At 35.9% G+C, this 14008-nt stretch overlaps 1 protein-coding gene across 5 annotated transcripts in view; it reads left to right on the forward strand.

Annotated features, from left to right (window-relative positions):
- The window catches only part of LOC5575776, a 123312-nt gene that overhangs the window by 79440 nt on the left and 29864 nt on the right, over positions 1 to 14008 (forward strand). For all 5 annotated transcript variants that reach the window (XM_021849205.1, XM_021849204.1, XM_021849202.1 and 2 more), the window contains one exon: positions 2323 to 2443. In XM_021849205.1, coding sequence (XP_021704897.1) covers positions 2340 to 2443 — 104 coding nt within the window. In that variant the 5' untranslated portion in view covers positions 2323 to 2339. The remainder of the gene's footprint in view (positions 1 to 2322; positions 2444 to 14008) is intronic.

Below are 14008 nucleotides of genomic sequence, written 5' to 3' on the forward strand. Positions count from 1 at the left end.
CCTGAAGTAACTCAGGTAAGTCAGATGTGAAAATATTGTATAATATTGGTCCCAAAATGCTGCCTTGGGGAACACCAGCTCTTACAGGAAGTCTTTCAGACCTGGAGTTCTGATAATAAACCTGAAGTGTACGATTTGACAGATAACTTTGAATTATTCTAACAATGTATGTTGGAAAATTAAAGTTTTTCAATTTTACAATCAAACCTTCATGCCAAACACTGTCGAATGCTTTTTCTATGTCTAGAAGAGCAAGACCAGTAGAGTAGCCTTCAGATTTGTTGGAACGGATCAAATTTGTAACACGTAAAAGTTGATGAGTGGTCGAATGTCCATGGCGGAATCCGAACTGTTCATTGGCAAAAATTGAATGTTCGTTGATGTGGGCCATCATTCTGTTCAAAATAACCTTTTCAAAAAGTTTACTGATGGAGCAAAGCAAACTGATTGGACGATAGCTAGAAGCTTCTGCAGGATTTTTGTCTGGTTTTTAAATTGGAACAACCTTGGCATTTTTCCATTTGTCAGGAAAATATGCGAACTGAAAACATTTGTTAAATATATCAACTAAAAATGATAAGCTACTTTCTGGAAGTTTCTTGATAAGGATGTAGAAAATTCCATCATCGCCAGGAGCTTTCATATTTTTGAATTATTTAATAATAGTTCTCACTTCTTCCAAATCAGTCTCCCAGGCATTTTCGAAAACGTTCTCTTGATTGAGAATATTTTCGAACTCCTGAGTAACTTGATTTTCAATTGGACTAGTAAGTCCTAAATTAAAATTGTGCGCACTTTCAAACTGCATAGCAAGTTTTTGAGCTTTTTCGCAATTAGTTAGTAATAATTTGTTTTCCTCTTTCAATGCCGGTATTGGCTTCTGAGGTTTTTTCAAGATTTTAGATAATTTCCAAAAGGGCTTAGAGCCAGGGTCCAATTGAGAAATTTTATTTTCAAAATTTTTGTTTCTTAAATCTGCAAAACGTTTCTTGATTTCTTTCTGCAAATCCTGCCATATAATTTTCATAGCAGGATCACGAGTGCGTTGAAATTGCCTTCTCCTCACGTTTTTAAGACGGATCAAGAGTTTAAGATCATCGTCTATAATCACGGATTCAAATTTTACTTCACATTTTGGAATTGCAATGTTCCTGGCTTCAACAATGGAATTTGTTAAAGTTTCAAGAGCATTGTCAATATCAATTTTAGTTTCTAAAGAAATGTTAACATCAAGATTAGAGTCAACATACGTTTCATATATATTCCATGGCCGGCGCCGTTATTGATCATTAATATGAGAGCTGCTAAAATTGCACATCGAGAATATGCGGAAAATCCCATCCCTTATTCATTTGGATCGAAGCGCAATTCTTACCGGTTCGGATCAATCACGGAGCAGCAACCATTGACATGTACAGTCAGTCTATGATATGCTATGCTATGCTTTAAAATTTGAGGTTTGGCTTCGATTCATCTTACCCTTAAGGCCCAAAAATTGATTTCTGTAGTAAGTTAAGAACATTAATCTGCATCGTAGAAGCTGGTAAACTTGCATGAAAGTTGACTGAAATCGATAAATAATGCATTTTCATCCATTAACATCTAAAAAACCAGAAGTACTGTCACATTCAGCGACCTCAAATGAAGCAAATAGCGGTATTATGATGCTTAAGACCAAATCTTATTCCTCTGCTTAAATGTGAATTGTATTCGATCGCGTCTAACTCAATCGTTACTATCTCTAGAATTATTATTATTATTTGGCTTTACATCAATTATCTTGATAAAGCCTCGCCAACAATATTTCGCCAATTCACTCGGTTCATGGCCGCATCTCTCCATCCTCGACTGTGAATCACGCTCTCCAGGTCCTGATGCACCTGGTCAATCCACCTAGCTCGCTGCGCCCTACGCGTTCTTGTTCCGACCGGATTCGTAGCGAACATCATCTTTACAGGGTTGTTGTCCGGCATTCTTGCAACATGCCCTGCCCAGCGTATCCTTCCAGCTTTAGCTACCTTCACCATACTTGGTTCGTCGTAGAGTTGAGTGAGCTCGTGATTCATCCTTCGCCGCCACACGCCGTTCTCCTGCACGCCGCCGAAGATCGTCCTAAGCACTCGGCGTTCGGAAACCCCAAGAGCTTTCAAGTCCTCCTCGAGCATAGTCTACGTCTCATGCCAATAGAGGACTACCGGTCTTATGACCGTTTTGTACATCGTGCATTTGGGGCTATCTCTAGAAGAATTATTTAATTTTCCCATAAAAAACACCGTCAATCACCTAATTAATCAAAACCATCTTCTTTCGTATTCCTTACAGAGGCATCCGCCGAGAGGATGTCTGCTATCAGACATCGACCTCTGGCAACACAGAACGAGAGCGATGACAACTTCACGGACGATGAGAGCACCCCGCTGACCCAGGACATCTATGGCGGAAGGTGAGTCAAAGTGAAGAAAAAATCTAATTTAGCCCCAGTTTATCTGAACAAAACAATTTCCAAATTAGCCAGAATTATTCAATTTAAGGAAGCAATCGATTACTTCTCGAGCAAAACTCGAGCCAGATCACTCTGATGGGTGCCAATATTGGGTCTTTATGGCAGCAAAACCACACGGAAATTGTATAATCCGTTGCGAACCTATTCTCGTTAGGCATGACCTCAGCGCCTTTCCGAGGCTCAGTCATTATATACAGTCTTGGATGATACAATTGTAACTTTTTCTTTTTTTCATACAAAATTCTGTTATTTACACATCGATTTGAAAGAAGTTTTTAAAGCAAATTTGTTCATCTTATCTAATTCTACAACTCTGTGAAGATATCATGAAGCTATTCCTTCATTGTTTTGGTTATGTAAATTATTCAAATCTGTCGAAAAAAATCACTCTATAACCGTCTTTGTTTTTGCACTAGTGATTAAAAAAAAATCACTCAAAAACCTATATGTTAAAATTTAAATTTTCTGCTTCTTGGCATTATGTCCTAACTAGGGTAGAGCCTGCTTCTCAGCTTAATATTCAATGAGCATTTCCACAGTTATTAACTGAGAGCTTTCTTTGCCAAAGTTGCCATTTTCGCATTCGTATATCGTGTGGCAGTTACAATGATACTCTATGCCCAGGGGAGTCAAGGAAATTTCCATTACGAAAAGAGCCTGGACCGACCGGGAATCGAACCCAGAAACTTTCAGCATGACTTTACTTGGTAGCCGCGGACTCTAACCACTCGGCTTAGGAAGGCCCCATAATTCAAATTGTGTTTGAAGAATTGTTAATATTTGATTCAAATCGGTCCATAAATAACTCAGATCTAACCCACGAAAGTTAGGTGGTAAATCGAAAAAGTTGCAAATCTAGTGACCAATACTGTAGGTGGAAATTGTTCGCCACACGCGCCAGCCAATCGATAATAGCTTCATATATTACAAACGAACAACCGTCAATTTACAGGTCTCAATTGGATTTGCACCGTTTGAAACGAGAGCCTGTGTGTGGTTCCTTTCGCTACATTTTTGCTGACGTTTGACAAAGTTGGGCCATGGATAAAAAGGCTCAGTCTATGGTAGTGGTGAATAAATTACTATTTAATTAACTAACCGGTTTCGAACCGGCGTGAATATGTAGATCAAACGCGTATGGTACCTGGTATGCGAATGATATATTTATCTTTTTTGTTCGGTTGTAACTGTGGTTGTCGGGTTTGGTCCTAAGCGAAGATGACGATCACAGTCATCAAAAAGTACAAACATATAAATGTCGGCTCAACCTTGACCTGTACCGTTCGGGTGGTGTATTGTAGTGGCTCACTCGAGAAAACGTTCGGACATATCGGACTACGTAATGGAATGAGTCTGTCCTTTCACTTTTGGTTTTGAGACGATGAATGGAGAGGCTCGTCAACTGTTTGAGTACTTTGCAAGTTCAAGTTTGATTCATCGAGAGGTGAACTATATTTATCCTAACACATTGTTATAGCATTATAACAACTGGGTATAGCATGTACATTATAGCATGTAGCATTATAGCATATACATTATATACATAATAGCATATGTACAACCTAGGAATTTTTCATTTGCCAAGAAAATATGCTGTAACAGGGATATGATCAGAATCAAAATCGTGTGTAACCAGTTAGCTACAAAGGTGACTAGAGTTGGTTAAGACCAAATCAATCGTAGGAAGGTTTCTAGAAGAGGAAAAACAAGTAGGGCTATTAGGATATTGATAAATATCTTGAAAAACACTCATCAAATAAAATTCTGCCGTTGGAATTGCTTTGCGAATTATTCCATGAACGATGTTTTGCATTAAACTCACCAATGACAAAACTTTTTGACTTTGCGAGACAATTCCCGCAAGTAAAAACCAATGCAATGGTCGTTTTTAGAATCTGAATTTTTTATATTCGAGTATGTTTCTGGATACAAACAATCTCAATAAACCTCATGGTATTTATTCACTTCTAATGCGTGCACAACAACCATAAGCCAACAATTATGCCAAGTTCAATGTGCAACGCATGCAAATGAGCCCAATTAACTCGTGTGAGGTTGATTGGCAAACCGTCATCACAACCACTGAGATTCTCATCACACGCAACGTGAAAAAACTTTCCTCCGCAGCAATTCAACATATTTGATATGACGTCTCCGCGCTGTTTTCCATAGAGATTTACCCAAGATGAATGGGCTCGAAATGCACCTAGACCCCGTATTCGCACATCGTATGGTGGCGTTTCTCTTAGACAATCAAATTTACATAATGTCTTCGCACCAGCGTTGGTTTGAATGAGTTCGAAAACTCATTCAGTCCGGCGGCGGCCTGTGCAAGCTCATTATTATTGCCTACTGCTATTTTACCGCGCACACGCTTCTTGATCACCATTTTCTCCACTTTTGGATGATTACCTCTACAATTTATGTGGACAAATGTCCACAATGTTGCATATTTGTCGTTTGTCACTTTTCGTGATTTTGCAATCTGTTGGGGTACATCAACCCGTGGATTTTATACATTAAAGTGAAGATAAGCTGAAGCCATATCTCGAATTGTCAAGAACAAAAAAATGTTTGAAGTAAATATAATACCACTAAGCTTTTCATTATTATATGCAAAATGAGGTAGCTATTAAACAAATCAATCTAAACAAAAAAAATAAAATAATAACAAAAAGACAATTACACTTTTTGAATATACATTTTATTCAATTATTAATTAGTATGTTGTGAGACTCGCATTAGCACTAATGTTACAACTGTATATCGATACTCAGAACTGATTTTTATTAACTTGTAAATGCCAGTTCAAAACAATCATGGCTACCAAAGCGAATACTAGCCATTTAGCCTCAAGGTTTTTCCCCTTCAAGAATGGTAGACTGGATGGTGGTGTGGGATTTTGGGCAAATTTGTATCAATTCGTACAACTAAATGGTCAGCAGAATAGGTCAACGATGAACAAAAGTTACTGACAATGATAGAGCGTGGGCGGGAAACCGTATGGAGCTATTAACAGTTGATTAACCCCGCTCACCATTCACATGTTTGTCGTGTGAAAGTACAGCAGTAGGTAGCTGGCCAATCGCTTGAAACTGGATTATTTGTCTTTTTGAGATTTGAGTCACTGATTCTGATCTCGCGTAGCCTGTGAAACGCAGGGTGCTCCATTTTTATTTTTTTTATTTTACTCTGCCAGGGTAGGTGTATTGGTATTCGCCATATCACCAGTATTACCAACCTGGATTATATACCGTATCAGAGAATTAAAGAAACTGAATTACCCGTATTAGAGAAACCCTACAGCTAGTTCAGCTAGGAGCTGTATCTAAATCCAATTACTCAAAACGTATTCGCTTTATAGAAAATACAGTGAAATTACTAAATTTGTTCAACAAACCTTTGGACGTATCCATTTTGGGTTCATTAGTATTCACAATGACAGTAAAATGCTTCTTACCTTTCATCCAAATAAGTATACATGCAATAAATACATTGTTAAACATAGTCTCTCAAATGTCACTACGATCACTTATTCATTAGCTAATTGAAATCAATGAGCCAATAATAAAATGAGCTACAATTTTCAATACCTTTGTTAACACCGTGGCCGCTTGATAAAATCAGTCAATGATTACGTATGAAATTTCCATATACGCTTCGGACACATATACACAAAACAATAATAGATTACCTCACACTATTATATACCATTGAATTGGGCTATGGTCGACTGGCTGATTGGCTGACTAAACCATTTTAGAGGCAGTCAAATTGGGATAATTAAAAAGTAGGTGTTACCACCATGATGGTGCCAAATAATGTAAACTCTACGGATAGCTATGCAAGTCTTACCGCTGTCTTAGTCATAGAAAAATAGTAAAGTAAGAATTATGAAACATATTGGGGCCTTCTTTAGCTCTGTGGTAACATCGTGATTTCAATTTGAGCAAAGTTTTGAATTTAGAAGCATGAAAGTGCTTATGGGATACTTAAGGTTAAGTATGATCGAAGGCACACCTCGAATTTCCTGGAGCACGAATCTTGAGAATCAAACATTCGTTTAGGTTGAAAACATGATTGATCGATTACTTGATAGTGATGATCAATCGATTAAACTTCCAGTTATAAACTCCTTGTGTTTCTCTAGATTTGTTCTTAAAATATTATGTATCTATGGCAAATGTTCCAATAGTGTAGATACTAAGCACGATTCAACTTCATTTAACCGATAAAAATTCAAAAAAGCACGAAACATGTACATATTATTGTTGTACGGGAAGTAATGCCCATATAATTAATGAGGAAAATAAATTCATCGCAGTAACCAACGTCATGACAGCGTAAAATAATGGACCAATGCACGAGTTCACTCGTTGACGTTTGAGCGGTGCCGTGTTATCTACGTAGCCAGGGTAACTAGTGAATATAGCACCACTTAAACGTCAAATTAGTGAACTAGTGCAATGGACCAATGCACGAGTTCACTAATTTGACGTTTGAGCGGTGCCGAATTCATTCGTTGTCATGGTCACGTAAATAACACGGCACTGCTCAAATGTCAAAAAGTGAAGTCGTGCATTGGTCCATGGTCCATACCTCCACTATGAACCAATGCACGTGTTCACTATTTGACGTTTAAGCGGTGCCGTATTTTATACGTAACCATGGTAACGAGTGAATCTGGCACCTCTCAAGCGTCAAATTAGTGAACTCGTGCATTGGTCCATGGACCAATGATTTGATTAAATTTAAAGTAATTTGTTCCTAATTTTTCCAAATTTTACTAAACATTTCAACTATGTTTGACCATAACTTCATAATTACTCAACCAATTCCAAATCTTTTTACATGCTTTTGAAGCTAATTTAATTGTTTTCAAACCTGTCATACATCACAATATCTTGACCAAGTTATTAAGCAAAAACTGCACAGAAAATGTTTTTTAACGAAAAATGCCACTTTTTTCTAATTTTTGCCAGTTAAATATTATCTCTAAAGCTGAAACTGGTTTTTCTCATTTGTTAAACCTTCGAGAAGTACTTCGCAATAATTTTTAAATAATATTGAAACAAAAATATGTTTGCAAATGTGAAAAAATATGTGCACTATTCAACTTGTAATAAAGGCAAGATGTTTTATAAATTGAAGTTTAATAGAAAAAAAATCAATTTCCAGCGAAAAAACTTAAATAATCCAAAGAAATTTGATAATTTCATTAAAAAATCATGTTTTTGGATAGTTTTTGTTAAATAACTAAGTCAAAACCATTTTTAAAAAAATGTGTTGTATGAACAGTTTGAAAATAACAATTTGCTTCAAAAATATGTAAAAAGATTCGGAATCGATTCAGTATTTATGAAGTTATGGTCAAACAAAAATTATTTTTTTAAATGAAATTTGGAAAAAAATTGGAATAAATTACTTTTAACTTAAACTTGTTTTAATTTTAGACAAATTTGGTGTTCTACAATGTTTTCATAAATATAATTTTGAAGGTATTGATGCTGAAAGTTTCAAAATCGGTTGAAAAATAACAAAGTTATGTTTACTTCACTGAAGGCCATATTTTATAACCTGAAAATTCACCTTCAAGACGCTTGCGCCACCTCTAAATGTTAATATTTTTGGCTCAGATTTTGAAGTTTCTCTTTTAATGTGATTTGAATTCAGTAGAGCGCTCGAATTTTTGGTTTTAAGAACTTTTGAAAAATAAGCCGCACCCTAGGGTGTATGGTTTGGCCAAACACTACGACCCATACAAATTTCAAAACGTTTGTACCGACAAATTTCGAAAGAAGGGGGAAGGAGGGGGTTTGAAAATTCAGTATAAATGAGTATGTAGTTCACCAACCAAAATCATAAGAGGAATATACTGTTTAAATTTTTTACATCTGCTTAACATGATTGTGTTACTGTTGTTTCGCTGAATATCATTTCCCCGAATACCAGCTCACCGAATGACACATTTTCCCGAATGACTTGTTTCCCCAAAAAGTGATGCAGTACAAACAGGTGCGAGAATAGTCTTAAGGGACTGGGTGCTGAACTAGAGAGAATGATAAGCAATTAATAGAAGAAGATAATATAGATAATAAGGTTATCCTCGACTAAATATGTAAGTACATCTTGCCAAAAATGCCGATGATGGTGAAACTCGAAAGAACCGCAAATCAAGTAAAGAAGGGTGTATATCAGATGACAGATTCGTTCACCACCTTGAAACACATAAAGTTATGACAATTATAAGAGCTAAAACTTTTCGGGGAACTAGGCTATTCGGGGAAACAGGGTGTTTGGGGCACTGGCATTATGGAAACTGGCGTTCATGGAAATGAAATTCGGGGAATCGACTTTCGGATAAAAGTAGCACAACCGTTTAAATAAGCTACTCTTTCATATGTCATACTATGTTTTATGATCAAACTTAACCCAAGCTATTGGATTTTCTTTTGTTTTAATAGTTATTCTTCCTTCTTTTAGAATTGGCTGTTCTTTCAAATTGTATTTGCAAAGGGTGATTTATATTAGTGTTATTTTTCATATGTACAACATAAATTGATGGAATTTGTTTTTTTTTTTTTTTCTTTCATAGCTTATTCTTCCTTCTTTTGAACATATGCTGTTCTTCCTAGGTTTTTGTCTTCGTAATTATGTAGATTAATGAATTACAATTGCACTAGAAAATTTATCTTATTTTTGATAATTTCCTTTCACAGCAAAACTTAATAGCTACAAAATATCGTAGTCTGTATGCACTAGGGTGGCCCATATTAGTCAGACTACAATAAACTACTGTAAAAATTTTAACAGAATCCATCAACTCTAAGAAGAGGCTAAACGAGTTTGTAAGGAGAAAATCGTCAAATTATAGAAAATTCACTTAAACGGTTCTAATTACATTTCCGATCATAGGTGGCGCTGTAATTGATTATTTTTTTTATTTTTGGTCAAAAGATTTCCAATTAATAAATGAAAGACTGCAACAAATCGGAAGGGCTGTCGTTTAAAAGAAAAACAAAACTAAAATGTTTCACTTATGAAAACTATAATTTGGTTTTCCTCGTTTGAATGTGTTCACTATTTACTATTTACCATTTACCTGGATTTTAACAGTTCAAAAATCTCTTGTTATTGTTTTTTTCTGGTGAATGTTCCATTCTGGGGAATGGATTTCTGGGGAATGTCCCATTCTGGGGAATGTCCCATTCTGGGGAATGGCGTTCTGGGGAATGGCGTTCTGGGGAATGTCATTCTGGGGAACCTCATTCTGGGAAATGTCGTACAATCACTACCGCAACTATAGGAACACCCACAACTAATGGATCACTCACCCTATAGAATGTTGTATCAGTCCCATAAAAAGCTTTTAAAAACACTATGAGTGGCTTCGTAGACCTTAAATGCAAAAACACTGTCACTGTCGCAGAATATTTGTTAGTAATCCATATAGGTATTTCCTGAGTATACCCTATTCGTTAGGCATAAGGATGTTAGGCATAATGGACATTATGCATAAAGTCATTAAGCATAATAGACGTTTGTCTTAAAATCAGTTAGGCATAAAATAACATATAGGGTAGGTGTACCAGTTATGGCCATAGTGGTCCCAATTTCGCCATACGTGATAATTTGAATGTCTCAACATTTTGAAAAGTTTTTTTGTGTTTTAGCAGTAAGATATAGGATGTATCTTGATGTTAAAACATTCAAAAAGATTAAAAATGTAAAAGCTATCCGAATTTCGCTTATATCCAAATAGGGAACCACTATGTCCATAACTGGTACACTTTCCCTAGATTTGGAAATATAATAAAAATAAAATTAATTTATTACATTTGAAATTTTTTGCTCAAGGAAAAAAAATCATACTCAGCATTGGGGAAGGGGGGAAGGGGCTTTCTAAGAAAATATGAGAGTCCTTGTTTTAAGTATTGTAAAATACGTGGCAGATGGAAGAGAGGATCTAGGATACAGTCACTTTATTCACAGTCTAGTGGATAGAACTGTCGGAACCAATCGAACATGACAGGTAGAGGAAGATTGAACTGGTGAGCATTATTGTGACCGTACAGATATTTAAATCAAGAATAAGAAATATTTCGCATTACAGGAAAAATTACCAAAATTGGATATACAAATATTTGGCGAAATTTGATCTTAATGAAATTGGATGTTCGAGAAAAAATATGATTTTGTCATTGTGCACATTTTAACCTTCCCATATGATGTGGTCGACTAGAGCCTCACAAGTGTTATTTGTTTTAATGGTTTGATTCCTGTAGTAAAGTAAAAAAGTATAATGTAGTGTCTACAATGCAGTGATTTTTGTCGATTAAAAACTATTTAGTCAAAAACATTAAAACTCAAATATTTAGTCATACTCAGGTTACATTTCCAGTAGATCCAAGCCTGTTTATTAGTTCAGTGTTCTAAGAGTACTTTCAAAGTTAGTGACTGAGAGCTATAAGTCTATAATTGCACATTGGACCGAATAGACAATTTAGCCGAAAAAAGTGTTATCTCTGTTCTCGTCGATTTTAGACGTTCGATGTCTTCAGAGAAGTTATTCGTAATTGAGTTTTGCATCTTTTAAGGAAAAAGTTAAATAGGGTGGCCCATATTTAAGCTAAAATTTTGACTCAAACTTTTTGGTTTGATTAAATTTGTGGCTGCGCTCTTCTGCAAACTTTTAGAAAATATTATTTTGAACTTTGTCGAAGACACTTTTGATCTAACTCTTCATTTGAGCTAAGTAAATTGATTTTGAAAGTTTTAACTTAGGGTGGACCCAAAAAATCAGTTAATTTGATCTAACTTTTTTGTTTTCAGTTTTACGTGAATGTGGTTTTCAGAAGAGTTGTAGAGGAAGTAAAGATACACATTTTTGCTGAACATCGCAAGTTTGCAATTCTTGTGATTTTGAAGTTATAATCAAATTTAAGTGAAAAACTATGAAATATTTAGATGCCCATAACTCGTGGAGTTGGTTCGATAAAAATTTTCTCTAAGTGGCATTAGAAAGGCCATGTAATAGGCAACTTTTGCTGCAAAAACTGTGAGAACGTATATTTTGTAAATTGAGAAAATTCACTTCAAAAATATACTTAAAAAACTCGAAATTCGCTTGTAACTCACAAGATTTTAAAGTTAACGGCGTGCTGTGTTCAGCAAAGTTGTAGAATTTAACTAGATCTATAACTTTTCCATACACCAATTTTAAGAGAAATGTGAAACAAAAATATGTAAAACTTATAATACATTTTACTTTTAGTTAATACAAAATTATTCAAGTAGTAGCAATATAATTGTACTTTTATTCTATCAATAATTTTCCAAACCTGCACACTTTTTGATTACCTTGGCTTCTTCAATAGTGTTAGATTATTCCACCATTTCCACAGTTCTGTATCCCAGGACACTATTGTATGAATTCAGTCACAATAACAGCAGTCACAATGACGAAACAGTTAAAGTTTCTTATATTGCGTTGGCATTATTTTACATTTTGAATTATACGTGAATTATACCACTGAGTACTGATAAAATAATAATAAAATCATAATACCATACAAAGATTACAACAGCATGTATATGAAAGCGACTGCTGATATACTAACTTAATGTTTTATAGTAATAAATATAAGGTGACCTACCTGAAGATAGCACGCCGTTAACTTTAAAATCTTGTGAGTTACAAGCGAATTTCGAGTTTTTTAAGTGTATTTTTGAAGTGAATTTTCTCAATTTACAAAAAATACGTTCTCACAGTTTTTGCAGCAAAAGTTGCCTATTGTATGGCCTTTCGAATGCCACTAAAAGAAAAATTTTATCGTACCAACTCCATGAGTTATGGGCATCTAAAGATTTCATAGTTTTTCACTTAAATTTGCTTATAACTTCGAAATCACAAGAATTGCAAACTTGCGATGTTTGGCAAAATTGTGTATCTTTACTTCCTCTGCAACTCTTCTGAAGACCACATTCACGTAAAACTGAAAACAAAAGAGTTAGATCAAAATTACTGATTTTTTGGGTCCACCCTATGTTAAAACTTTCAAAATCAATTTACTTAGCTTAAATGAAGAGTTAGATTAAAAGTGTCTTCGACAAAGTTGTTCAAAATAATATTTTCTAAATGTTTGTAGAAGAGCGCAGCCACAAATTTAATCAAACGAAAAAGTTTGAGTCAAAATTTTAGCTTAAATATGGGCCACCCTATTTAACTTTTTCCTTAAAAGATGTAAAACTCAATTACGAATAACTTCTCTGAAGACATCGAACGTCTAAAATCAAGGAGAACAGAGATAACACTTATTTCCGGCTAAATTGTCGATTCGGTCCAATGTGCATTGATACTGATTTTTGCTCTTCAACCAATCAATGATTTTTAGTTAGTAAAAGCATTTGGCAAACCCTTGTTAGCATCAAGCATCGCTTGCGTGCGGACGTTTTTCGTTTATCGCTGGTCGATTTTATTGCGTCGATATTCTTTTAATAGTTTTTTATTAACTATTACTTTTGTGCGTGTGTTTATTTTTACTACGGGGTTCCGTATTTTAAAGCGGTTGTGTTTTACTTGAGAAACATAACTTGTTACGCGTAACGTCGGGAGTGTGAAAACTACCGCGAAAGTGTCTAGACCAAGCCGTCTCAAATAGACCGGCTCTAGGAGACCTCTCCATATAGAAAAACGACCCTCTGGGTCGAACGATACCCCCTCAATCCCAGTGCTTCTTAGGGAGGAGGGGGTGTGTGTAACAGAATCAGGCTAGCTGTAGCCGTATCATTCACTGCCAGTGTGGTATAGTGGCTTAAAAAGTGCAAAAATAGCAAACTGCTTCAACTTTGACCGATAGTGAACTTACAGATTGCGCGTGTGTATCTTTTCGCACAAAGGTTGTTTTTACATATCGGTGGCTCATCATAACCACCGCCCAAAGAGGAATACGAAAGAAGACCAGTGAGTTTGACGTGGATAGATAGAGTTTGCTCACTCTCAAGCCGTGGTGCGCCTTTCCCCAGAGGGGCCACTCTGATAGGGGAAAAAGTATCAAAACGATTCGAAAAGTGTGATTTTGTAAAGTGGTGAAAATCTACTTTTTCCGAAAGAAAATAATCCGTTGAAAAAGCGTTTGAAAGAATACATCTCCGCCAACTTTCAAGCTTGTGTTGTGTTGTGCTTATCCCAGAAAAGCCTTCAACGCCTACATCGAGGAAAGATCATACGGGAACGCCGTCAGAACATTCATCGGTGAGTTACTGGGGCTTTATCCGGGTTTTTCTTGGGGGTCGCCTTGATGGCGACGGGTCTGGGGGGCCCTCCTTGGGGGGATTACCCCCCTTTGTCACAAGACCAGGGCGATAGTTATCACGCTGGGCCAACTCTGCCTGGTTTTATGGATCGGGATGGATTTTATGGGGAATTACGTTTCCTTCGCATTCAGGGTATCGATGGGAGACCTTTACCAGAGGCCCCTTTCATGATAAGAAAATCTGTACACA

This window comes from Aedes aegypti, chromosome 3, assembly GCF_002204515.2.
Source record: "Aedes aegypti strain LVP_AGWG chromosome 3, AaegL5.0 Primary Assembly, whole genome shotgun sequence".
Classification (NCBI taxonomy): domain Eukaryota; kingdom Metazoa; phylum Arthropoda; class Insecta; order Diptera; family Culicidae; genus Aedes; species Aedes aegypti.